The following is a 24,895-nucleotide window of genomic DNA, read 5'->3' as shown; positions in this document are numbered from 1 at the left end:
GATAGCAAGGACACACTCACAGCAACCTCTACCACCAAGAGCTCCTGAGAGGTCTGTGTCTCATCTTTGCTGTCCCAGCTTTGGGGACACTGTGCAGGGCTTAAAATGTCAGTCAAGCTGAGGTGAGGTCCCTACCCACCGCCTTTTCTCTCGGCTCCACCACACCTGGGCAGAGGGGTGACTCCAGTGTACCAGGAGGGAGTCAACAGGAGCGCCAGTGGGCACAGGAACAGGGTATCAGTCCCAAATACTGTATCCCGGTATTATTGAGTCCCAAAGGCTCTTAGTGTGACAGTGAAACCCAGGGTCTGGTAGCTGATCTCAAGCCCTCCTCTGGCTGATCTCAGAGACAGGAAAGCCAATTCTTGGTCATAACAAACAGGAGCACCCAACATGAAGCTGCAAAAACTGTCTCCAGAATTTCATGAAATGCACGCATGTAATCCTGAGGCAAGGACCCTCCTGACCCCTGACCTCCTGTACCTGTCTTCAGGACCACCAGGTGTGCAGCATCATCCCGGACATAGGAGACGGCGGCGATGTCATGGATGGGCACCCTGAGGATGATATCCTCCCCGTCCCTCCAGGCCAGCTTGACGTTGTACGCAGACAAGCTGAGCACAGCATCATGCTCCTGAGTCAAGTGTCCTGGAAGTTGGTGGGCTCTCTGGAAGGAACCACAGGGCGTCAGAAATGCCAACTCAGCTGTCAAACAGCATGGGGCGCTTCTCTCGAGAACACTGTGCTGGCAACTGTCACTATGTGACAGACGCTGAGTGAGTAAGGTCAGTGTTATCCCCCCAGAACAGGGTGTTTATTCCAGGGACACCAATGCATTCAAACCATTTGGGATTCTTCTGGAACTGCTTTCAGATTCTTCTGGAACTGCCTTGAGGACTTATGGATGGCAGGTGGTTGGAAATATCTTGAAAACGTAAATTTTGGAAACTGCCCAAAATCACATGGAGCAAGTTTCGAGAAGCAAGTTAATGTCCATATTGAGGAATAGTCTTTATGGGACTGGGTCATTCCTCACAACCACGAGGCTAAGAGTACAGGGAACAAGGGCTGGTGGGGGCTGAGGGATAGTGCACAGGGGTTAAGAGGATAGAGTTACCTTTGCATTGTCTATGAAATGCAGGATTTCAGTCCTACTGGAGGGATTCAGGTATCCTGGTATGGACGTTAACTGACCTAAATACTGAAAGAAAGCGAAGAAAAAAAATGCCATGAGAAACGGGAGCTAAGTCAACACCACCATCACTATTGCCAAGAGCACAGACCAAGTGCTTCATACTCAGGCCACCAGGCTCACGGGTCTCCTAGAGGCCTGACTCTAGGAAGAGAGTCCTGGGTTCTTACAGAAGTCTCTACTGACTGGGAACAGGGCTGCCCCATCTCCTACTATTCTACACTCAAGGTTATCATCCAAAGTCCTGCAACAAGTATCCCAAACTACTAGTACCAAGACTACTAGTTGTGGTAGAATCTGTATTCTAAGACAGGGATGGCCAGTGCTTCCCAGTCACTGCTGGGGAAACCGAAAACAATGAAACCATGCACAACTTCACTAAAAATACTAAAAAAAAGGTCAACACAGCTGAAAAATGAGCATAAATAGAGAAAGTAAGTGCTATGGTTTCAATGTGTCCCCCCAAAAAGCATGTGCTGGAAACTTAGTCCCCAAATGCAACAATGGTTAAGAGGTGGGGCCTTTAAGAGGTGATTAGGCCACACAGGGCTCCGCCTTTTTTAGATTAATGCTGTTATCCTGAGAGAGGGTTTGTTATCTCGGCACTAGGTTCCTGATAAAAGGATGAATTCAACCCCCTTCCCTCTCCTGCCCTTCCACCTTTCACCCTGGGATAACACAAAATGCAGATGTAGCCAGCCCTTCACGAGCTGTGTCCTTCAGCCTTGAACCTCCTATCCTCCAGAACTATATGAATTTTTTTTAAAGACAGATCTCACTCTGTCACATAGGCTGGGGTACAGAGGCACGATCTTGGCTCACTGCAGCCTCCCAGACTCAAAGCAATTGTCCCACCTTAGCCTCCTGAGTAGCTGGGACTATAGCTGTGTGCCACCATGCCTGGCTCATTTTTGTAGAGATGGGGTTTTGCCATGTAGCCCAGGCTGTTCTCAAACTCTTGGACTTATGCAATCTGCCCACTGTGGTCTCCCAATGTGCTGGAATTACAGGTGTGAGGCACCATGCCCAGGCTAGAAATTTCTTTTTTTTTTTTTTGAGACGGAGTTTCGCTCTTGTTACCCAGGCTGGAGTGCAATGGCACGCTCTCAGCTCACTGCAATCTCCGCTTCCTGGGTTCAGGCAATTCTCCTGCCTCAGCCTCCTGAGTAGCTGGGATTACAGGCACGCACCACCATGCCCAGCTAATTTTTTGTGTTTTTAGTAGAGACGGGGTTTCGCCATGTTGACCAGGATGGTCTCGATCTCTTGACCTCGTGATTCACCCGCCTCAGCCTCCCAAAGTGCTGGGACTACAAGCGTGAGCCACCGCGCCCGGCCGAAATTTCTATACGTTATAAATTTCCCAGTCGGAAAGCGGAAGGGGAAGGGGAGAGAAAGGCACAACCAGAACATTCTGTTATCCTTAACAAAGGCCTTTCCTCAAGGAAAACTATTTTACCAGAGCCTAACCACCTAGGAGTAAGGAAATACCCAATTCCTGCCTCCTCTATTCTTTATGTCTCTCCTAAGAGGGAGGAAAAAAAACAAAACTGAGAAGCACATGTGAAGGCCATAGCCCGGGGACACACTAAAACTTTGAGCCCCAGGACTACAGAATACTCCCTCTCCTCTTCCCTGAGAGCCACATCAACAGGACTCCTGTGTAATAACAAGGATGCACACCAGCAAGAACTGCAGGCCTCAGACTCAGATTTCAGAAGGAATCTTGAGGAAAACCCAAAAACAAAGAACACACAGGAGATTTCATCCCCCAACATTACAAGGGCAGCAAACAGTAAACACAGTCCAGCTCCCAGCCAAAGAGACCTCACACTAAGGCCTATTGACCTGACGCTGATGCCTAAGTTCCTCATATCAGAACCAGATTCACACATAGCGGCGATTTCGGAACAACCAGATTGGGAATTTAAAACAACTACAATCAATATGGTAATGGCTCTAATGGAAAAAGCAGACATTGTGTGAGAACAGATGGGTAGAATAAACAGAGATGGAAACCCCAAGCAACAATCAGTAGGAAATGCCAGAAAGTAAAAGTCCTGTAACAGCAATGCAGACTACCTTCAACAGGCTCATCAAGAGGCCAGACACAGCCAAGGAGAGACTCTGAGCTTAAGAATACATCAACAGAAACTTCCAAACATGAAAAGCGAAGGGAAAAAAGAATGAAAGAAACAAAACAGAATGTGCAAGAACTGCGGGACAGTTGCAAAAGGTGTAACGTATATGCAACAAGCATATCAAGAGAAAGAAAAGAACCTAAGAGCTATTTGGACTAATGAGAGCTGAGAAGTTCCGCAAATTAACATCAGACACCCACCTATGGATCCAGAAAGGTCAAAGAACACAGAATGGTAAAAAACAAGGAATCTTTGCTGAAGCACATCACATCGAACTGCAGAAAAAGATTTTCTCTTTTGCAGAAATCTGGGATTTCTTTCCACAGGAAAGAACCACCCTACCTACAAATAGCAAGAACAAGAATAACACCGGACTTCTCTTCAGAAATCATACAAGCAAGAAGAATGAAGAAGGAACTATTTAAAGGACTGAGAGAAAAAAGTACACCAACCTATGATTCTGTACCCAGTGAAATTATCCTTCAAAAGTGAAAGAGAAATGATTTTTCTCAAAAACTCAGAGATTTAACATTTCAAGAAAAGTTAAAAGAACTTCAGAGAGAATGAAAATGATTTGGTCAGAAACTCTGTTCTACATAACGAAGGGGAAAAGCATCAGAGAAGAAATAAAGGTAGGTAAAATTAATCTTTTATTTATTTTATTTTATTTTTTGAGATGGAGTTGCTCTGTTGCCAGGCTGGAGTGTAGTGGCACGATCTTGGCTCACCGAAACGTCGGTCTGCTGGATTCAAGCGATACCCCTGCCTCAGTCTCGTTAAGTAGCTGGGACTACAAACGTACGCCAACACGCCCAGCTAATTTTTTGTATTTTAGTAGAGATGGTGTTTCACCATGACCAGGATGGTCTCAATCTCCTGATCTCATGATTCACCCACCTCAGCCTCCCAAAGTGTCGGGATTACAGGCTTGAACCACCGTGCCTGGCCTATTTTTCTTATTTTAATTGCTCTAATGCATTAACAGTTTGTTCAAAATAAAATTTGTCTATTGGGTGACTATAGCCTAGGGATAAATGAAATAAATGGTAGCAATGTTATAAAAGTGGTGGGAGGAGTGAATTGGGAATACTTGGTTACAAGGTACTTGGACTACCTGTGAAACAGCACACCATTATTTGAAAGCTGATTCTGATTAGTTCTGAGTGTATAATGCAAACCCTAAGGCAACCACTTTTTTGAGACAGGGTCTGGCTCTGTCGCCCAGGCTCTTGGGCTGAAGTGATCCTCCTATCCATAGGTGAGACTACAGGTACATGCCACCACAACCAGCTAATTTTTGTATTTTTTTGTAGAAACAGATGGGATTGTGCCATGTTGCCCAGGCTGGTCTTGAACTCCTGAGCCCAAGAGATCACCCACCTAGGCCTTCAAAAGTCCTGGGAATACAGGCATGAGCCACCATACTCAGCCCATACCTTTTCTTTCTTTCTTTTCTTTTTCTTTCTTTCTCTCTCTCTGTTTTTCTTTTCTTTCTTTTTTTTTTTTTTTTTTTAAGACGGAGTTTCGCTCGTTACCCAGGCTGGAGTGCAATGGCGTGATCTCGACTCACAGAAACCTCCGCCTCCTGGGTTCAGGCAATTCTCCTGCCTCAGCCTCCTGAGTAGCTGGGATTACAGGCACGCACCACCATGCCCAGCTAATTTTTTTTTTTTTGTATTTTTAGTAGAGACGGGGTTTCACCAGGTTGACCAAGATGGTCTCGATCTTTTGACCTCGTGATCCACCCGCCTCGGCCTCCCAAAGTGCTGGGATTACAGGCTTGAGCCACCGCGCCCGGCCTCTCTCTGTTTTTCTTTTAAGAGACAGGGTTTCGCCACACTGCCTAGGCTAGTCTCAAACTCCTAGGCTCACTTGATCCTAGTGCCTTGGCCTCCCAAAGTGCTGGGATTACAGGCATGAGCCACCATGCCCAGCCAAAAGTTCTAAACAAAATATTAGCAAATTGAATCTAATAATGTATTAACAATAATTATACACCATGATCAAGTGGAATTTATCCCAGGTGTGCAAGGCTGATTCTATATTCAAATATCAATCATTGTAGGCTGGGTGCAGTGGCTCATGCCTGTAATCCCAGCACTTTGAGAAGCTGAGGCAGGTGGATCACCTGGGATCAGGAATTTGAGACAGCCTGGCCAACATGGCAAAATCTTGTTTCTATTAAAAATATTTTTAAAAAAGATAGCTAGATATGGTGGCGGGCACCTATAATACCACCTACCCAGGAGGCTGAGACAGGAAAAATCACTTGAACCTGGGAGGTGGGGGTTACAGTGAGTCAAGATCGTGCCTCTGCACTCCAGCCTGGGCAAAAGTGAAATTCTGTCTTGGGGAAAAAAAAAAAAGAAAGTTAGCTGGGCATGGTGGCGCATGCCTGTAATCGCAGCTACTCAGGAAGCTGAAGCAGAATTGCTTGAACCTGGGAGACAAAGGTTGCAGAGAGCTGAGATCATGCCACTGAATTCCAGCCTGGGCAACAGAACAAGACTCTGTTTAAAAAAGAAAATTGTAATCCATCATGTATCAACTAACTAAAGAAGAAAAATCATATGATCAACAAATAGATGCAGAAAAAGCATTAGACAAATCTAACACTCATTCATGAGAAAAACTCTCAGCAAACCAGGAATACAGACTTCCTGAAATTAAGAACATCTACTAAAAAAAACCCTAAAGTGAACACCATACTTAATGGCAAAAAATTAGGTATCTTCCCCCTAAAATCCCTCTTACCACTATCATTCAACATCACATGAAAGTCTCAGCTACTGCGATGATGCAGGAAACAAAAAGTACAAAGGTTGTGAAACTGTCTTTGCTCACAGATGACCTTCCTGACTGGGAACCAAGCAAGGAGGTCACTCTGGAGATTTCCGAATCCAAGCAATGTATACACTGTGACATGAGTCAGTCTACCTGCTGCCGTACGATGCAGCCTTCTCACTGGATGGAGCAGGAAACAGGCAGAAGAGTAACTGGCTGAAGCACACTCAGGGCACACTGACAAATACGAGTTTATCTTGGGCTTAGTCAGACGGGCAACGTAAACTTCAGAACTGTCTGTGTGTGCTGGGCAGCTCCATAAGGAAATGCAGTTATTTCAAGAAGTTTTACATTTCATAAGGTGAGGATGGAGGTGGGGAAAGAATAACTCCAAAGTATGTATTGACTTCCCCATCTCTATAGAACCGGTAAGCTCTTCTGATAATTAGAGCCGTTTTAAAATAAATAAGCAGCATATCCAAGTACCCTGCCCTGCCCTGCCCTGCCCCCCCTTCCCCTCCCCTCTCCTCTTGGTGTGCAGTTTTGTGCACCAAAGAATACAATCAAGGTAAAAAAACAAAACAAAAAAAAACAGTATGGGAGAAAATGTTTCCCATCATATCTGATAAGGGATTAATATCTAAAATATTAAAGAAGTCCTAGTACTCAAAAACCAAAAAACAAACAACAATTAAAACAACAAACAATTAAAAATTAGGCAAATGACTTGACATTTCTCTAAAGATATACAGATGGCCAATAAGACAAGCACATGGAAAGATTTTCAACATCAGTAGTTATTAGGGAAATGCAAATCAAAACCATAATGAAACACCACTTTACGCCCACGAGAATGGCCACTTTCTTTTATAGAGACGGCAGGGGCAGGAGGGAGTGTCTCACTATCTTGCCCAGGCTGGTCTCAAACTCCTGAGCTCAACTGATCCTCCTGCCTTGGCCTCCCAAAGTGCTAGGATTACAGTCGTGAGCCACCACACCGAGACTAGATGGCTACTGACAAAAGGGAAAATAACAAGTGTCAGCAAAGATATAGAGATATTGGAACCCTGGTGCATTACTGATGGGAATGTAAAATGATAGTCACTGTGAAAAACAATATGGTGGTTCCTCAAAAAATTAAACATGGAATTACATACGATTCAGTAATTCCACTTCTGGGTATATATACAAAAGAAATTAAAGCAGGGCCTTGAAAAGACATTTTTATACCCATGTTCATAGAAACACGATTCACAATCAACTAAAGGAAGAAACAACTCAAATGTTCATTGACAGATAAATGGATAAAAAAATGTGGTCTATACATACAATGAAATATTATTCTGCCCTAAAAGCAACAGAAATGCTGACACATGCTACAACATGGACTGAGGGCACTGTGCTAAGTGAAATCAGTCACAAAAGGACAAATATTGTATGATTCCACTTATATAAAATACCTAGAGTAGTCAAATCATAGAGACAAAAAGTACAGCAGTGGCTGCCAGGGGCTGTGGGGAGGAGGATGAAGAGGCATCGTCTAATAATGGGAACAGGGTTTCAGTAAGGGCTGGTGGGAAGCTTTGGAGACAGATAGTACTGATGGTTGCACAACAATGTGAATTAATTTTAGGCCACTGAACTCTACACTTGACAGTGATTAAGACAGTATTTTTTTTTTTTTTTAAGACAGAATCTCAGTCTGTTGCCCAGGCTGGAGTGCAGTGGCGTGATCTTGGCTCACTCTCTGCAACCTCCACCTCCTGAGTTCAGGTAATTCTCTGACGCAGCCTCCTGAGTAGCTGGGATTACAGGTGCCCACCACCACGCCTGGCTATTTTTTTGTATTTTTAGTAGAAACAGGTTTCACCATCTAGGCCAGGCTGGCCTTTAACTCCTGACCTTATGATCCACCTGCCCTGGCCTCCAAAAGTGCTGGGATTACAGGCATGAGCCACCGCGCCCAGCCGATAGTAAATCTTATATTTTACCACAATAAAAAATTTCATCTTATTAGCTTTATTCAGTAATCTTATTTGCTATCCTTTCTAGCTTTGTATCATCTACAAATATTATTCTCTGTTCTCAAAAGGGTAATAAAAAATATTGACTGAGATGGGCTTATATGTCAAGCGCTCTGCTAAAACAAAAATACTGCAGCATTATGCTTATAGAATTGTACAGGAATTCTCCTTGGCCTCCTGTAGCTGGGGTGATAACAATATCACCATCATTATCTTGCTTTTCTTTGATGTTATTCAAAATCTGGCCACCATGCTTCAAACTCAGTCTCACACATCTCCAAAGAGGATTCAGGATTCTACTTTCTTCATATAAGGATGAATCTTCACTCATTTAAGGTTTTTTTTTCACTGTGAAATATTTGTATTAGTAAAACAACTTTTATCAATAAAGAAAAAGTACAGCTCTAATCCTTGTTCTAATTCTGAATAGGACACAGTATGTGTGCCTCCTGTACAGTTCTCACAACAGGTTCCCCATCTGCCCTGGGGAACCCTGTCTCCTGGGTGTCCTCTAGCCAATACCCAGTGGCCCATGGCAATGCCATGCTCAGCCCATACCCACTGTCCCAGCAAGCCAAGAGCACAGCTACAGGAGAGGACCATGGTGAAGCAGTGAGAAGAGCAAGGGAACATCTGACCGGCCAGCTATTAACTCCATTAGTTCTGGAATTAGTGAAAGACGGTATGGCCAGGTGGCCTTTTGCACACTCTCTGCCAACCACATGGCTCCATGCTGGCAGGCTCACTACCTCCTCAAGCACCTTATCTACAGTGTGGGTGGGGGAGCTGGCTCTAAACAGAACTTTTGTAAAATTAACTTCTGACAAGATATAATAGAAGTTGTATTTTTTTTTTAAATATTGATCCCAAATCAGCCTCCCCATAACTTCTCTTTATTGGCCTTGGTCGATAAGGTTCCCATGGCAGGGTATGGGCCCTGGGATAGGGATATCTGGGTAAAATGCCCTTGAGAACCTCAGTCCTCAAATTCTTCTGAACACTGTGCTTAGAGACGTGACCTATCCCCTTTTGTTGGATGACAGAAGCCTCCTCCCCCACATACTCCTTGCTTGAATATAATACATAGGGCTCAAATGAGATGGGAATCTCATGAGATAATGCTTGCTCTCCCCAGAATCTGCCCTGTCTACCTCTTGTGGCTGAGACCCACTAGAGGATGCGCCTTACGAGTTGTGACAGGAGCTGGGGAATGCACCTGGGAGAGGACCTCAAGGTGTTAGATCCAGGGGGACAGAACATTAAGATGAATGAGAGATCTAGATCCAGGGGGACAGAACATTAAGATGAATGAGAGATCTTCTCTACTAGGGCACACACTATAACACAGCATTAGGGGTCCAGAGGCTGTTCTCAGATACTGCTGGCAGGCTCTTCAAAGTTCAGCGGAAGTGATGCCTTATATTAAAGCAGAGATCGTGGAACTGCTGTGGCAAACCGGATCTAGGTATCGAAAGGCATGGAAAAGTGGGCATACTAGAATCTATCTAGAAAATGACAGGAAAACCCACTAGCGGCCCATGTCTCTCAGGAGAAAGTGATGGCATTCCATCCAACATGGCACTAATGAGTGTGCAGAAGGGGCATGGGCATCACTGAGAACCGCTGTGCTGGCCAGCCTCCAAAAGGGAAGCTAAGCATCAAGTGTGCTTGTACAGAACTGGGCTCCCCAGGAGCAAGGGGGTAACAAGACACTCCCTAGCAGAAGCCAGGGAGCAGCACTGACTCACACAGAGCAGGTGTAGGTGTCAGCCAGTAACAGGCAGCAAGGTGAAAATAGCAGCCAGGAGAGCCTGGGATCTATGGAGATAGCTCACAGTTTCCACGGGCAGGACAGACAGGAAGACAACAAGGGTGCTGCTTAATATATTACCAAAACAGAGTGAGCAGAAGGCTAAGGTAAGCTTCTGCAATGGAAAGTAGCAATCCCTGAGTCCATTTCCAGATCTGAAGCAGCTCTCAGACTCAGAAACACTGACTGAAGGAGAGGCCAAGCCTGTGTGGGAATCAACCTGCAACGCCAAGGCAAGTGCACACCACAGTGATTTCCCCAGCTCTTCCCAAAGGGACTCCTGGGTAAAAGTACCATGGGAACTGAAAGCCTTGAGAGGTTTTTGAAACTAAGGGTCTGAGATGATGCTGATACTTAGAGACCCAAACAGCCAACAAGGTCCTCTGCAGAGTAGAAACATATGGGAGTCAGGTAATACATGAAGCACAGCCAGGTCCACCTAAAAGTGCATCCACTGGGTCAAGACTCAACTGGTGCCCATCTGCCCACTTCCCTGAATATGACAGATATTAATATAATAATTATATAATTAATTATTATATTAAGATTTAATATAATATACATTTAATATAATATAATAATTATATAATTAATTATATTAATATCTGTCATATTCAGGGAAGTGGGCAGATGGGCACCAGTTTGCAGTATGCAGAATCCTTCCATTGGTCCTTTGATCTAACGAATGAGAGCTAATGAAGTAGAAAAGGCCATTTGGAAGCCCCTGACACTTATCCTGGTCCCTGACCCCTGGACTTATTAGTAAATCAAAAACAGTATCATTTCTCAGTGGGAAAAGCAGGGATTAATGCTGCTCTTGAAAACATAAATAATACAGGGTAGGGGTCCCCATCTCATGCCCAGTCGGACTCCTATAGAAATTATGGTAGACATGGCCAGGCATGGTGGCTCAGGTCTATAATCCTGGCACTTGGGAGGCCAAGGCAGGTGGATTACCTGAGGTCAGGAGTTCAAGACCAGCCTTTACCAACAGGGTAAAATTCTGTCTCTACTAAAAATACAAAAATTAGCCAGGCACGGTGGCAGGCGCCTGTAATCCTAGCTACTCAGGAGGCTGAGAAGGACAATTGCTTGAACTCAGGCGGCAGAGGTTGCAGTGAGCCAAGATCACACCACAGCACTCCAGCCTGAGCAACAGAGCAAGACTTCGTCACACGAAAAAAGAAATTATGGTGGATAAATTGTGGTAGAAGACTGTAGACTGCCACAAACTGAGCTAAATGGAATCTTTATTCAAGCAGATAAACAATCTTGGGCACATGGTTTGTAGCTATTGATATGGTAAACGTTCCTTCCTCAAACCAATCAGGAACTGCTGATGTTCATGTGGGACAACAGTACATGTTCATGGTCTTATGCAGGACCGTGCTAAAGTGCCAGCTAAAGGAACAGGTGGCCCAAACCCAAACACTTCCCAGCAGAAGGGTACTGAAGCCTCTCCCTTAAATTACACCCACAGCCTGAGAAATGGTCCCCTACACACAGCTGACAGAAAAAAAAGCCCAGCCTGGGTCACATACTTAGGCACGAGCCAATACAGGATAGCCCTTCACCATGGCAGACCTGCCGGCAGGATACCAACTCCGTAGCCCTGAGAAGGCATCATCTCCTCAAAGAGACCAACCAGTTGTCCACTGGCCAGCTGAATACTTCAAAATTCTTTGACCCTGCAATAAGAAACAATTTTTCTGGCAAATATTAGCATGTGCTCCACATAATGGTTTGCCTCTCCTGCCTGCAGCGGCTGCCAGCCTATTCTCTAAGGGCTCATGGGGCATGTGGTTACCGATGTGGGACAGCATGTACCATCACTCTGGATCAAGGGACTACTTTGTGCTAAAGGAGTTACAGCAGCAGGCACACACGACCACGGAATTCAATGTCCTATCAAATACCCACGCATCCTGGAGCTGGCATCCTGATAGAGCTGTGACCAGCTGGGAGATGACACCCTGAAAGGATGCCCCCTCTCCGTTAGGATGCAGTATACATCTAAACCAATAGGTGCCATGTCCCCAGCAGGTGGAATGAGGCCTTGGGACCCACTGAAGTAATCAGGGCTATAGTTCATCTGGAGAGGTTTCCAGAAATTATGACCCAATGCCTTTGAAGAAGCTGAGTCCGGATGGAGTGAACTTAATGTGAGAAATCTATGGATGAGGGAGTGCAGGGTGGAATGCATTAGAGGCAGTGATGTCCCACCCAGGACGCTCCTCTGCTCGGAGTGTGGATGGCTAACACCCTGAGCTGCTTCTGTCGCCACAGAGCTGCCACATTCTAGGCTTTAGAGCATGGACCAGGTTGAAACAAACCCCCAAGCCTACGATTTTCAGGCATCTTTTTCTGCTGCTCCACCCTACGCACTTCACTCTTTCTCTTCAGCATGCCCTTAGGAGATCAGTCCAACACGATTCAGGCTCTGTGGCAAGAGAACCAATTCAAGACAATGACAAACAAAGACAAATGACAAACTGGGGTAAAACATTTAAAACTAACTTTACAGGAGAGGACTAACTTACCTGACATACTGAGAGCTACTACAAAGACAGAAGAAAAGCAGCAAGGCAGGGCGTGGTGGCTCACGCTTGTAATCCCAGCACTTTGGGAGGCTGAGGCGGGCAGATCATGAGGTCAGGAGTTCGAGAGTAGCCTGACCAACATAGTGAAACACCATCTCTACGAAAAATATACAAATTAGCCAGGCATGGTGGCATGTGCCTGTAGTCCCCGCTACTCCGGAGGCTGAGGCAGGAGAATCGCTTGAGGCTGCAGTGAGCCAAGATTGCACCACTACACTCCAGCCTGGGCAACAGAGCGAGACTCCATCTCAAAAAAAAAAAAAAAGCAGCAGTAGCAGCAGCAGCAGCAACAACAATCCAACGGAAAAAACGGGCAATGGATCTAGAAAGGTAGTTTGAAAGAGACCTGACTTTTGACCATTTGAAAGACACTCAATCTCACTTATAAGTAAAAACTATAATGAGAAAACATTTTAAGAATATCACACTGGCAAAGATCAAAAAGTTTATTGAATAAACACTGTATATTGTTCCTCAGAGGGTAGAGAAACAGGTACAGCTGTCCCTCATTATCTGCTGGGGATTGGTTCCAGGAGCCTCTTGGGCCAAAATCTGCGTATGTTCAGGTTTCTCATATATGATGGCAGTATTATTTGCATATAACCTACACTCCTCCTCCTGTATAACAGTCAGGCATCACTCGATGACAGGGATACATTCTGAGAACTATGTCATTAGGCCATTTCATCATTGCATGAACATCACAGAGTGTAATTACACAAACCCAGATGGTACATACAGCCTACTACACACCTAGGCTACATGGTATTGCTCCTAGTGCTCCCAGGCTACAACCCTGTACAGCATGTTACTGTAGGAATACTGCAGGCAACGGTAACACAATGCTAAGTATTTGTTATCTAAATACATTCAAACACAGAACGGTAATGCGTTCTGCTACAATGCTAAGACAGCTATGTTATTACGCAATGGAAATTTTTAGCTCCCTTAGAATCTTACAGGACCATGGTCATATGTGTGGTCTGTCATTGACCAATATGTTGTTATAATGGCCAAGACTGTACTTCAAATTATCTCTAGATTACTTATACCTAATACAATGTAAATGTTAATGGAAATAGTTGTTACACTTTATTTTAAAAATTTATGTATTTTTTATTGTTGTAGTGGTTTTTTAATTGTTCTTTTTTTGAATATTTTCAACCCACAGTTGCTTGATTATTGGGGTGCAGAACCTACAGAGGTAAGGGGCTGCCTGTACTCTCAGAGTCCTCACGTATGCACCAACTTCAAACCTTTATGAAGAGCAATTTGGAAATGTCTGACAAATGAAAAAGTAACCTAGCCTTAGATCCAGAAATTCCCCTTTTATAATTTATCCTACAGGTACAGTGAAACACATATAACAGTTGAAACTAAAAATGTATTAACAGATCACTGGTTAAACAGAATATGACATAGCTATCTAATGGAATACCATGCAACCATTAAAGTGGACAAGGCAGTTTTATGTGTGCTATTGTGAACACTCTCTGAGATAAATCAAGGTAATACCGTCCAGTGTAAAAAGCAAGCTGCAAACAGTGTACAGCATGTAGTCATTTGGGAAACAAATGCATGTGTATGCTCATACATGGACAGACTGTGTAAAGACATGAGAATCTGGTGTCAGCAATTCCTTCCATGGAAGGCGCACATGATTTCTTTTTACTAAGAATCTCTGTCATTTGAATTTTGAACCATGTACATAAATTACATATTCAATTAGATAAAAATAAATAACAGGCCAGGCATGGTGGCTCACCCTTGTAATCTAGCACTTTGAGAGGCCTAGGCAGGGGGACTGCTTGAGCCCAGAAGTTCAAGACCAGCCTGGGCAACATGACAAGACACCATCACTACAAAAGAAAAAATTAGCCAGGTGTGGTAGTGCAACATGTGGTCCCAGCTACTCAAGAAGCTGAGGTGAGAGGACCACCTGAGCCCAGGGAAGTCATGGCTGCAGTGAGTCATGATTGTGTCACTGCACTCCAGGCTGGGTGACAGAGTGAGAGATCTTGTCTCAAAAAAATAATAACAAATCTAACTGAGAAGAGCTTCTTGGGTTTAGTATCACAAATGTGATTAATTACCCTGTCCCATAATTAAAATCACACAGCAAGCCTGCTATGAGTCCATTCATCGTCACTAGGTACTAAAGCCCACATGAGCCCTGCACTGCACCAAACCTTACTGGGGCAAATGTCAGCTTGTGATGGAAACTACAGGAAGAATGTTTCTACTTCATGAAGGTTTTATGAAGATTAAATGAGAAAAAATGTATTTAAAATGTTAAACTGTGTTGCTGCATACAGTAAGCATTCCAAAACAGAAGCTACTATTCAATTCCTTTTTTTTTTTTTTTTGAGACGGAGTTTCGCTCTTCTTACCCAGGCTGGAGGGCAATGGCGCGATCTCGGCTCACCACAACCTCCACCTCCTGGGTTCAGGCAATTCTCCTGCCTCAGCCTCCTGAGTAGCTGGGATTACAGGCACGCGCCACCATGCCCAGCTAATTTTTTTGTATTTTTAGTAGAGATGGGGTTTCACCATGTTGACCAGGATGGTCTCAATCTCTTGACCTCGTGATCCATCCGCCTCGGCCTCCCAAAGTGCTGGGATTATGGGCGTGAGTCACCACACCAGGCCCTAAATTCCTCTTAACTTATTCATTAATACTCATTCTAAATAAACATTACTTTCCACAAGCACCACTGGGGTATGTAAGACTAAACGTTTCCTATCACTGGTGGATTTTATTACTGCCACTGTTTTTATTTTATGAAAACAATAAATGTATACAGTTTAAAAAGGCAAAGTTCAAAAATTGTAAAACAAAACAAAACAAAATGATAATCATCTTTACTAACTGGGACAATCCCATCCACAAACCACTTCCAAGAGGCAGCCACACTGGAGTTTTCTGATTCTTCTAGCGTCTAGAACCCTTTTTCTAAATAATGGGCTTATGTTGCTATTGCTCATCAGTTTAAGACATTATTTGACTTCCAATGATATCACCATTCCCACTTTCCCTTTTTTTTTACAACTTAATTTTTAATCATTACTTAGTTCTTACATAATTTTATTATCTATAGTCTATCTCAGTGATATGCCAAGTAAGCAGTCAAATTACAACTTCTTTATAATTAAACTTTTATTTCAAGGTAATTGTAAATTCATCTGTTATACGAAATGATACAGGGAGATCCATCGGTCCCTTTACCCTACTGCCCCCAGCAGTGACATCTTGCAGAAATATAGCACATCACACCAGGACATGGACATAAACAGCCAGAGCACCCATCACCGTGAGGACCCCTCCTGTTGCCATTTAAAGGCACACCCACTTCTCTCCACCCCTAGCAAGCCCTAATCTGTTCTCTATCTCAGCAACTGTGTCATGTCAAGGATGCTACAGAAAGGGACATACAGTGTGAAACCTTTTGGAATGGCTTTTTTCACTCAGCATAATTCTCTGGAGGCCCATCCAGGTTGCTGTGCAGTTTGTTCCTTTGTTGTTGCTTTGAGACGGGGGTCTCACTCTGTCATCCAGGCAGGAGCACAGTGGTGCAGTCATGGTTCACTGCAGCCTTGACCTCCTGGGCTCAAGCAATCCTCTAGCCTCAGCCTTCCATGTAGTTGGGACTACAGGCAGGTACCAGCATGCCCGGCCCTTTGTATTATTGAAGAGTTTTCCGTAGCATGGATAGACCTCATTTTGTTTAACCATTTATCCACCAAAGGATACTGGAGTTGTTTCTAGTTTTGAGATATTATGTATAAAACTGCTTTGAGTATTAATATGCAGGTTTTCATGTGAACATAATTTTCATTTCCCTGGGATAAATGCCTCGGAATGCAATTGCCAAACTGTTGGTAGTTACATGTAGAGATTTAAAGAAACCGCCAAACTGCTTTCCAGAGTGGTGGTACCATTTTACATCCCTACCGGCAATGTATGAGGGTCCAGTTCCTCCACATCTTCTCCAGCATCTTGTGTTCTTAAATTTAAGACATTCTGTTAGGTGTGTGCTGGCAGCTCATTATGGTTTTAATGTGCATTTCCCTGGTGGCTAATGATGATGAGCAAATTTTCACGTACTTACTGCCGTCTGAATGTCCTCTTCGGTGAAGTATCTCCTTCTGTCTTTTGCTTAGGTCCTAATTGGATTGTTTGTTTTCCTGGTGAGTTTTGAGAGTTCTTTATATACTGTAGATGTCAACCCTTTGTAAGATACATGGTTTAAAATACCTCCTCCTCTCAGTCTGTAGCATATCTTTTTGCTTTTATAGAGCAGAAGTTTTCAATTTTGATGAAGTCCAGTTTACCAGTTTTTTTCTTTTGTGAATTATGCTTTAGGTATCAAGTCTCAGAACTCTTTGCGTAGCCCTGCATCCTGAAGATGTTGTTTTTTTTCTAGAAGTTGTATTTTATATTTAAGTCTATGATCCATTTTGAGTTAATTTTTGGGTTTAAGATGTGAAATTTAGGGCGAGGTTCAATTTTTGCCTACAAATGTCCAACTGCTCCAGCACCATTTGTTAGAAGGGTATCCTATCCTTTCTCCACTGAATTGCTTGTGCACCTCTGTCAAGAATCAGCTGGGCATATATGTGTGGATCTGTTTCTAGGTTCCTGATTCTGCTCCCCGATCTCTGTGTCAGTCCCTCCGCAGGTACCACACAGTCTTGATTGTGATAGCAATACGATCTATCTTGAAATCAGGCAGGCTGACTGCTCTCATTTTATTCTTCTTTTTCAAAATTATTTTTAGCTATTCTACTTATTTTGCCTTTCCATCGAAATTTCAAGAACAACTTGAAATTTAAGATCGCACCATTGCACTCTAAGAATAGCCTTGTTTATAGCTACAAAAAATTCTTGCTGAAATGTTGATAGAAATTGCATCATTCACTTTTAATAGATACAGGCTATTCAAATTATTTATTTCACATTGGATGACTTGTGGTAGTAGATTGTGCTTTTCAAGGAGTTAGTCCATTTATATCAACTTAGGGATGACTAATGGATTAACTAGGTTGAGTCTTCCAATCCATGAATACATTCAATTCAGATCCTTGACTGAATATAGTTTTCATCATACACATCTTATTCGTGTTTTGTAATATTTACAGCCAAGTGTTTCTTTTTTTTTTTTTTTTTTTTTTGAGACGGAGTTTCGCTTTTGTTTCCTGGGCTGGAGTGCAATGGTATGATCTTGGCTCACCACAACCTCCGCCTCCTGGGTTCAGAAAATTCCCCTGCCTCAGCCTCCCAAGTGGCTGGTATTACAGGCACGTGCCACCATGCCCAGCTAATTTTTTTGTATCTTTAGTAGAGAAGGGGTTTCACCACGTTGACCAGGATGGTCTTGATCTCTTGACCTCATGATCCACCTGCCTCGGCCTCCCAAAGTGCTGGGATTATAGGTGTGTGCCACTGTGCCTGGCCAGTGTTTCCTTTTTTAAGTGACTGTAAATGGTATTACTGATTTAATTTTGATATCCACATATTCACTGTTCATACACATATCTTGAGTTTTTAATCAAGAATGGTGTTAAACTTTGTCAAATAAATATTCTACCACTGACTGATATAATCATGTGGTTTTTTTGCTTTAGTTTGTTAATATGATGGATTACATTTTCAAATACCAAACCAGCCTTGCATCCTTAGAATAAACTCCACTTGTTCATGGTGTATAATTCTTTTTTGTTATTTACTCTTACAGCCACAGCAAGTATAATTCTTTGTATATATTGCTGAATACGTTACCTAATATTTTTCTGAGGAATTTTATGTTTGTATTGGTGCCTGTGACTTCTTTTTATTTTGCACTGTTTTTTGTCTGTTTTTGATATTAGGGCAATACTGCCCTTGCAAAAAGAGTGAGAAAATATTCCCACCCAAGCAAAGTGGTTCATGACTAGAATCCCATGACTTTGGGAGGCTGAGGCGGGAGGGCTGCTTGAGACTAGGAGTTCAAGACAGCCTGGTCAACATAGTGAGACTGCGTCTCTACAAAATATAAAATTAGCTGGGCATGGTGGCAGGCATGTGTAGTACCATCTACTCAGGAGGCTCAGGGAAGAGGAATATCGAACTTGGAAGCTCAGGTAAGAAGAGATCGATGCTTGAACTTGGAAGATCAAGGCTCAGTGAGCAAAGATAACGCCAATGCACTCTAACCTGGACAACGGAGTAACACCCTACCTCAAAAAAAAAAAAATGGGGAAGGAAGGAAGGAAGGAAGGGAGGGAGGGAGGGAGGGAGGGAGGGAAAGAAAAAGTGTTTCTTCCCTTTCTGTTTTTCTGGAAGAATATGTAGAATTGAGATTAAATTTTTTAAATGTTTGACAGAATTCTCCAGTAAAACCATTTGGGCCTGAAGAGCTTTTTAATGGGAGTTTTCAAATTAAATACTACATTTCCTTTAAAAATTATAGGGTTATTCAAATGATCTATTTCATATCGGATGACTGTGGAAGTTTATGCTTTTCAAGAATCTGGTCTATTTTTTGGCCCACTGTTTGTGTGTATGGAGTTGCTTGTATTCTCTTGTTACCCTTTTGATTCTCAGAGTCTCTCCGCACTTGAATGTTGTGCCACTGGTCCTCACTATTAGTAACAAGAAATCTGCTGTCATTCTGTTTTCCCCTATGAATAAAGTGTGTCTTTCTTGCCACTTTCAAAATTTTTTGCTGTTGTTGTCTTTACTTTTCAGAATTCTACTATGACGGGTCTTAGCAGTGGATTTATTTCTCGTTTGGCGTTTGCTCAGCTTTCTGAATCTTTTAAGTTTGTCCTTTGCCAAATGTTTCAACCCAGAAGATCTTTGAAAAGCTTTTCAGCCCTTCCCTCTTTCTCCTCTCTCTTCAGGACCTCAGCAATAAAAATGATGGAAAATTTAACCTAGTTCTTCAGAAGGGAGAGGAACACCACCGTTTTACCACCAAGCAGGGGTGAAGGTCAGATTCTCTACTTGGCCTCCTGCATGAAGGGCTCCTTCTTTTTTACTGCTGAGTATGATGAGAGTTCTGCTTCTCCATGTGGCTTCCACTGATACTTCCCTGGTTGGGAGGAAGAGGAGGGCCTCATTACTGCCTACCCACTGTGGTCTCCACTAATACTCCAAAACCACACAAGGTTTCTTAGGGGTTACTGCCCAGCATGGATAAAAGTCCATGGTCCCTACTCAACTTTCTCTGGAGGAATAAGAGGCCCTCACTCAGCCTTTGGTAGCAAGAACAGAGGTGGTACCACAGCTCTGCTATGTTTGGATGGACTGAGCAATTGTCTAAATATTTTCTGTCTTGTACTAGGCTGCCCCTTTCCTGGTCCTTTAGTCAGAAGCAACAGGCTTTTTGGAGGGTTCTGCCTGTACCTGTTGGTGTTTCTGGGTTGCCAGCTTCTTCAGCTCATAGTCTGGACTACATGAGGCAAAAAGACAACCCGAAGAAATCACTACTGGGTTGTTTTCTGGGTCCTGGGTGGCCTGCCTTCTCTCTACCTTTCAGAGTGTTCTTATGTTGTTATATATAGTGTCCAAGGATTTCAGATTTCAGGTGTACTTAACTAGAAGTAATAGGGAAAAGAATGTCTACTCCAACTTCCCAGGAACAGAAGTCTCCAACCCTTAAGTTTTCATTTTAAATGATTTATTATTAATTCCCCCACACCTCCATTTGCTTTGTTTCCTATGTACTATTCTATTTCTTCAGCAACTTCTCAATACAGTCTTCCACCCAAACATATAGTCTACACTTACTTATCCCAGAGCTTCTGTAGCCTGTTTCTTAGATTATTTTCCTGGGACTTTGCTTTCCTGTCATCCTGGAAATTATCTTTGTTCTCTTCTCTGTGACTCCTTGGGCTCTAAACCGGTGTTTTCCTACTCTTGGCTTGTCCTTGTGTTTTGTTTTGTTTTGTTTTGTTTTTGGCAACAGTGTCTAACTCTGTCGCCCAGGCTGGAGTGCAGTGGTGCAATCTCCGCTCACTGCACCTCTACCTCCCGGGTTCAAGCGATTCTCATGCCTCAGCCTCCCAAATAAATGGGATTACAGGCATGTGCCACCACTCCTTGATAACCTTTTTGGCATTCTTAGTAGAGAAGGGGTTTTGCCATGTTGGCCAGGCTGGTCTCAAACTCCTGCTCTCATCTGATCTGCCTACCTCAGCCTCCCAAAGTGCTGGGATTATAGGCATAAGCCACCATGCCCAGCCTCCCCTTGTGTTTTGATGCAGCAGATCTACCAGTAACTTCTAAGAATAGGCTTCTGTGAGTTGAGGTTTTAGAGATCTATCTAGTCAACATGACAGTAAACTTTCAATGGAGGGAGTCATGTTCATCAGTCAATTCTGCAAAATGTTCTTCTTTTACTGTCTTAATAAATTCTTCTCACTCTTCCTTTCATTCTTTTTTCTTGGGAGTCAGATACTGAACTTCCTGGATTGATCACCTAATTTCCTTTAATTTCTCTTTCTCATCTTTTGTTTATTAACTTTCTTTGTCTTTTGAATATTCTTTCTGGGACTTTTTTTTCACTTTTATCTTTCAATACCTCTGTTTTTTTTTTTTTTGAGATGGAGTCTTGCTCTGTTGCCCAGGCTGGAGTGCAGTGCCACCATCTTGGCTCACTGCAACCTCCACCTCCCAGGTTCAAGCTATTCTCTGCCTCAGCCTCCTAAGCAGCTGGGACTACAGGTGCAGGCTATCACACCCGGCTAGTTTTTGTATTTTTAGTAGAGACAGGGTTTTGCCATGTTGGCCAGGATGGTCTCAATTGCCTGACCTTGTGATCCGCCCACCTTGGCCGCCCAAAGTGCTGGGATTATTGAGCCACTGTGCCCTGGCTGAATTTTTTAAAGATATATAATTAACATAGTTTGAATTCCAGAAGCTCTTCTTCTCACCTTTTATTTAAAAGTAGAATCCTGTTGTCACTGCCAACATTTCCTATCTTTCTGAAAAACAGCATATACTTTTAAATTTCTTCCCATTTTTTGCATTGCTGCTGTTTCATTCGTGTCTATTTTCTGTTTTTGTCTTGAGCTCTGCCTTTAGCTGAAAGTTTTCCTCAAATGTGTACTTAGCCGCCTATATTTGAAATGAGGCTCTGAAAAGCTGACAGATGCTGGATGCCTGAAGGAGTCCTGACTGTTGGAGTTTATTCAGGCTGGCTGGGTGGTAACCCCCAGGGCCAGTATGGACTGCTCAACTTCCCCAGTGAGCACCCTTCCAAGAATTCCATTGTGGGAAAGGCCTGGCTGCAGGCATTCTAGAAGCTTGACTGAAAAAGGAGTTGGAAGTTCTCTCCATTCCACATACAGGCTTTGATTGGACTTCCTTATCTTTTGTCTTGGTCTCTCCCATCTGCCCCGTATTGGTTTTTGCACGTTCAAAGCCCCATCTCCCAGTGGGGTCGGGGTGAGCTAATCATGTGGCTGGGCCAGGTGAGAGTGGAAATCCCTCCCATGGACATTCGAACTGCCCCATGTGCATGAGCCCCCTGGACTCTGTGTCCTCCACAGGAACTCGGGTCTGGCTGTGTTAGCTCTAACTCAGTTATCTCACCCTCAGTGGTTTCCTTCTTCCATGTTTATGGACAACTCATCCACTGCTGCCTCCTTTCCTTTTTTTTTTTCCCTTGAGATGGAGTTTTACTCTTGTTGCCCAGGCTGGAGTGCAATGGTATGATCTTGGCTCACTGCAACCTCTGCCTCCTGGATTCAAGTGATTCTCCTGTCTCAGCCTCCTGAGTAGCTGGGATTACAGGCACGTGCCACCACACCTGGCTAGTTTTGTATTTTCAGTAGAGACGGGGCTTCTTCATGTTGGTCAGGCTGGTCTTGAACTCCCGACCTCAGGTGATCCACCCACCGAAGACTCCCAAAGTGCTGGGATTACAGGCGCGAGCCACCACGCCCAGTGGCTTTATACCTTTTTATTCATTTACTTTCATTTTAGGGGAGGGATTAAAAATCAACTTATGCACATCGCATGGTTTATGTACAGTACTTTGGGCTCAGGCCCTTGAGACCCAATGATGAGCCTCAAACACATGGTCTGAAATCTACACGGTCAAAGACCGGCAGAGTCATGGTCTTGACCAAGTAACTCTTTTCAACTGCAAATTGTAGGAGATGTGAGTTTTCTCCCAGCTCTTTAACCCTCTTCTGGTGGAGCAGCACACACTACTCACATAGCCAAGCCTTCAAGAGAAAGAAGGTGGCATTGCTACTAAAGAAAAAAACAGGCTGGGCACGGCGGCTCATGCCTGTAATCCCAGCACTTTGGGAGGCCAAGGCGGATGGATCCCCTGAGGTCCGGAGTTCGAGACCAGCCTGACCAACATGGAGAGACTCTGTCTCTACTAAAAATAGAAAATTAGCCAGGTGTTATGATGCATGTCCGTAATCCCAGCTACTCAGGAGGTTTAGGCAGGAGAACTGCTTGAACCCGGGAGGCGGAGGGTGCAGTGAGCCAAGATCGTGCCACTGTACTCCAGCCTGAGCAACAAGAGTGAAACTCCATCTAAAAAAATAAAAAGAAGAGAAAAAAACAAACTGGGGACAGCAGACAGGAGTCTGAGTTTCTGGTTATCCAATTATTAAATTTATCACCATAGACAAGAATGGGATGGGTAATCAACTAAGGTATTTGTGTGGCTGTGTCTTATAAGCTCGAGTGTCTGGTGGATACAGGCACGACCGTCACTGTTGCTTGGCAGGCACATCCTGTGGCCCATGACGACTTACCTTTACCTCCTTCTCAATATAGTCGCTCAGCAGTCTGTCTGGCTCGACGCGCTCAGGCAATGACAACACCACAGTGTGCAGAGGGCGCCTCTCTGTCACCTTCTCATGGGCTTTCTTATCTCTACTCTTTTCACCTTTTAGGAATACTCGTTTAAATGGCGACACAATTCCAGGCTGCAGGCAGAAATGGCAATGATTGGAGTTCATTATTTACAAATGCTTTGTGTTGTACCTAAGGTTAACAAACAGAAGTAGCCAAAATCACTACCATCATCCCCATGTAACAGGGATCACTGACTGCAAGACTGGTGAGAATCGTACCAACAGCACACAAGGCTGAGGGGCTATAGCCAGCCAGCACACAGGCCAGCAGGGTGGGGCTGGGCTGCCATGCAGCCTCTGGCATGGAAGGACTTCGTTCTTCATCTGTTCCTACAACACACTGAAGGCAGGTAACGTTATCTGGCAAAACAATGACAGGAAGGGTGAGATTCCCCACAGAAGACAAAACATAACATCACTCTTTCCAGCTTAGCTGGGACACTTCATTTCTGAGAACTCCGGGAGACAGATGGAAGATGTGGCCAGTGCTGGCATCAACAAGTTAAGCATCTCAACAGTCAAAGTTGAGCACATTCTACAAAAGCACATTTCTTAATGGCTTAAAGGGGCCCGTGCTTTTTATGCAATTCCTTCCCCAACGAGGACCTCGTAACTCCAAGTAGGGACACTGAGCATGTTGAGCTCCAATGCAGATCAACAAGAGAGAAACCAGGCTGGGTGTTGTGGCTCATGCCTGTAATCCCAGCATTTTGGGAGGCTAAAGCAGGTGCATCACTTGAGGTCAGGAGTTCAAGACCAGCCTGGCCAACATGGTAAAATCCCATCTCTACTAAAAATACAAAAATTAGCAGGTGTGCTGGCACATGTCTGTAATCCCAGCTACTTGGGAGGCCAAGGCAGGAGAATTGCTTGAACCCCGGAGGCGGAGGCTGCAGTGAGCCAAAATGTCACTGCACTCCAGCCTGTGCAACAGAATAAGACTCCGTCTCAAAAAAAAAAAAAAAATGGGGGAGAGAAGCCCTGATTAGCAGCTGACCCTCTCCTAACTTTGATGACCTCACTCCCTATCCAGCATCTCATGAGGACTCTGAAAACTAATCCTACAATCAAAGTCAATTTGAAGAGTGAGAATGAATGAGAGAGCAAGAGAGAGAGGATTACAGAAAGCTTCACCTGCAGAACCCAGGAAAAGACCTGACACTTCCTTCAAAATAACTCTGTAAGAAAGCAATTCATCACCACTTTTGACAATGGGGCAGTGGAGGTGGGTGGCAGAAAGAAGCAATCCCAAACTGTGCTGAGAGATCATGCTACAAGCCCTATCTACAGTCACCCAAAGGAACATAAACCTGAGAAAACGAGACACTGATGCACTAAATGCTGTCACCATGCCTCTGCCACTCTGTCCCCTGGGTTTCCTGCATCTCATGCACCCTTTGCCAGCTCTCTTTCTTCTGCCAGTAAATACAGATGTTCCTCAGGTCCTAGGCAGGACCTCTGCTCCAGCATGCTCTGGGCAG

General features: G+C 43.9%; 1 protein-coding gene and 1 long non-coding RNA gene across 5 annotated transcripts in view; both read right to left on the bottom strand.

Moving 5' to 3' along the window:
* CCM2 (CCM2 scaffold protein) overlaps positions 1 to 24,895 on the bottom strand; it is a 76,620-nt gene that overhangs the window by 11,957 nt on the left and 39,768 nt on the right. For 3 of the 4 annotated variants that reach the window (XM_035253332.3, XM_035253334.3, XM_078342387.1), the window contains exons 2-4: positions 23,313 to 23,486; positions 1,118 to 1,201; positions 484 to 667 (exon numbers count right to left, since the gene is read on the bottom strand). In XM_035253332.3, coding sequence (XP_035109223.1) covers positions 484 to 667; positions 1,118 to 1,201; positions 23,313 to 23,486 — 442 coding nt within the window. The remainder of the gene's footprint in view (positions 1 to 483; positions 668 to 1,117; positions 1,202 to 23,312; positions 23,487 to 24,895) is intronic. The other variant, XM_035253333.3, reaches the window with a different exon arrangement.
* LOC144578326 (uncharacterized) lies at positions 11,520 to 12,545 on the bottom strand. Its single transcript, XR_013523863.1, has 3 exons — positions 12,492 to 12,545; positions 12,285 to 12,391; positions 11,520 to 11,639 (listed from the first exon to the last, which is right to left on the bottom strand). It is a non-coding gene; the product is annotated as an uncharacterized LOC144578326 (long non-coding RNA).

This window comes from Callithrix jacchus, chromosome 11, assembly GCF_049354715.1.
Source record: "Callithrix jacchus isolate 240 chromosome 11, calJac240_pri, whole genome shotgun sequence".
In the NCBI taxonomy this organism is placed as follows: Eukaryota; Metazoa; Chordata; class Mammalia; order Primates; family Cebidae; genus Callithrix; species Callithrix jacchus.
The sequence above is the reverse complement of the archived record's forward strand: the minus strand, read 5'-3'. Positions and strand labels throughout refer to the sequence as shown.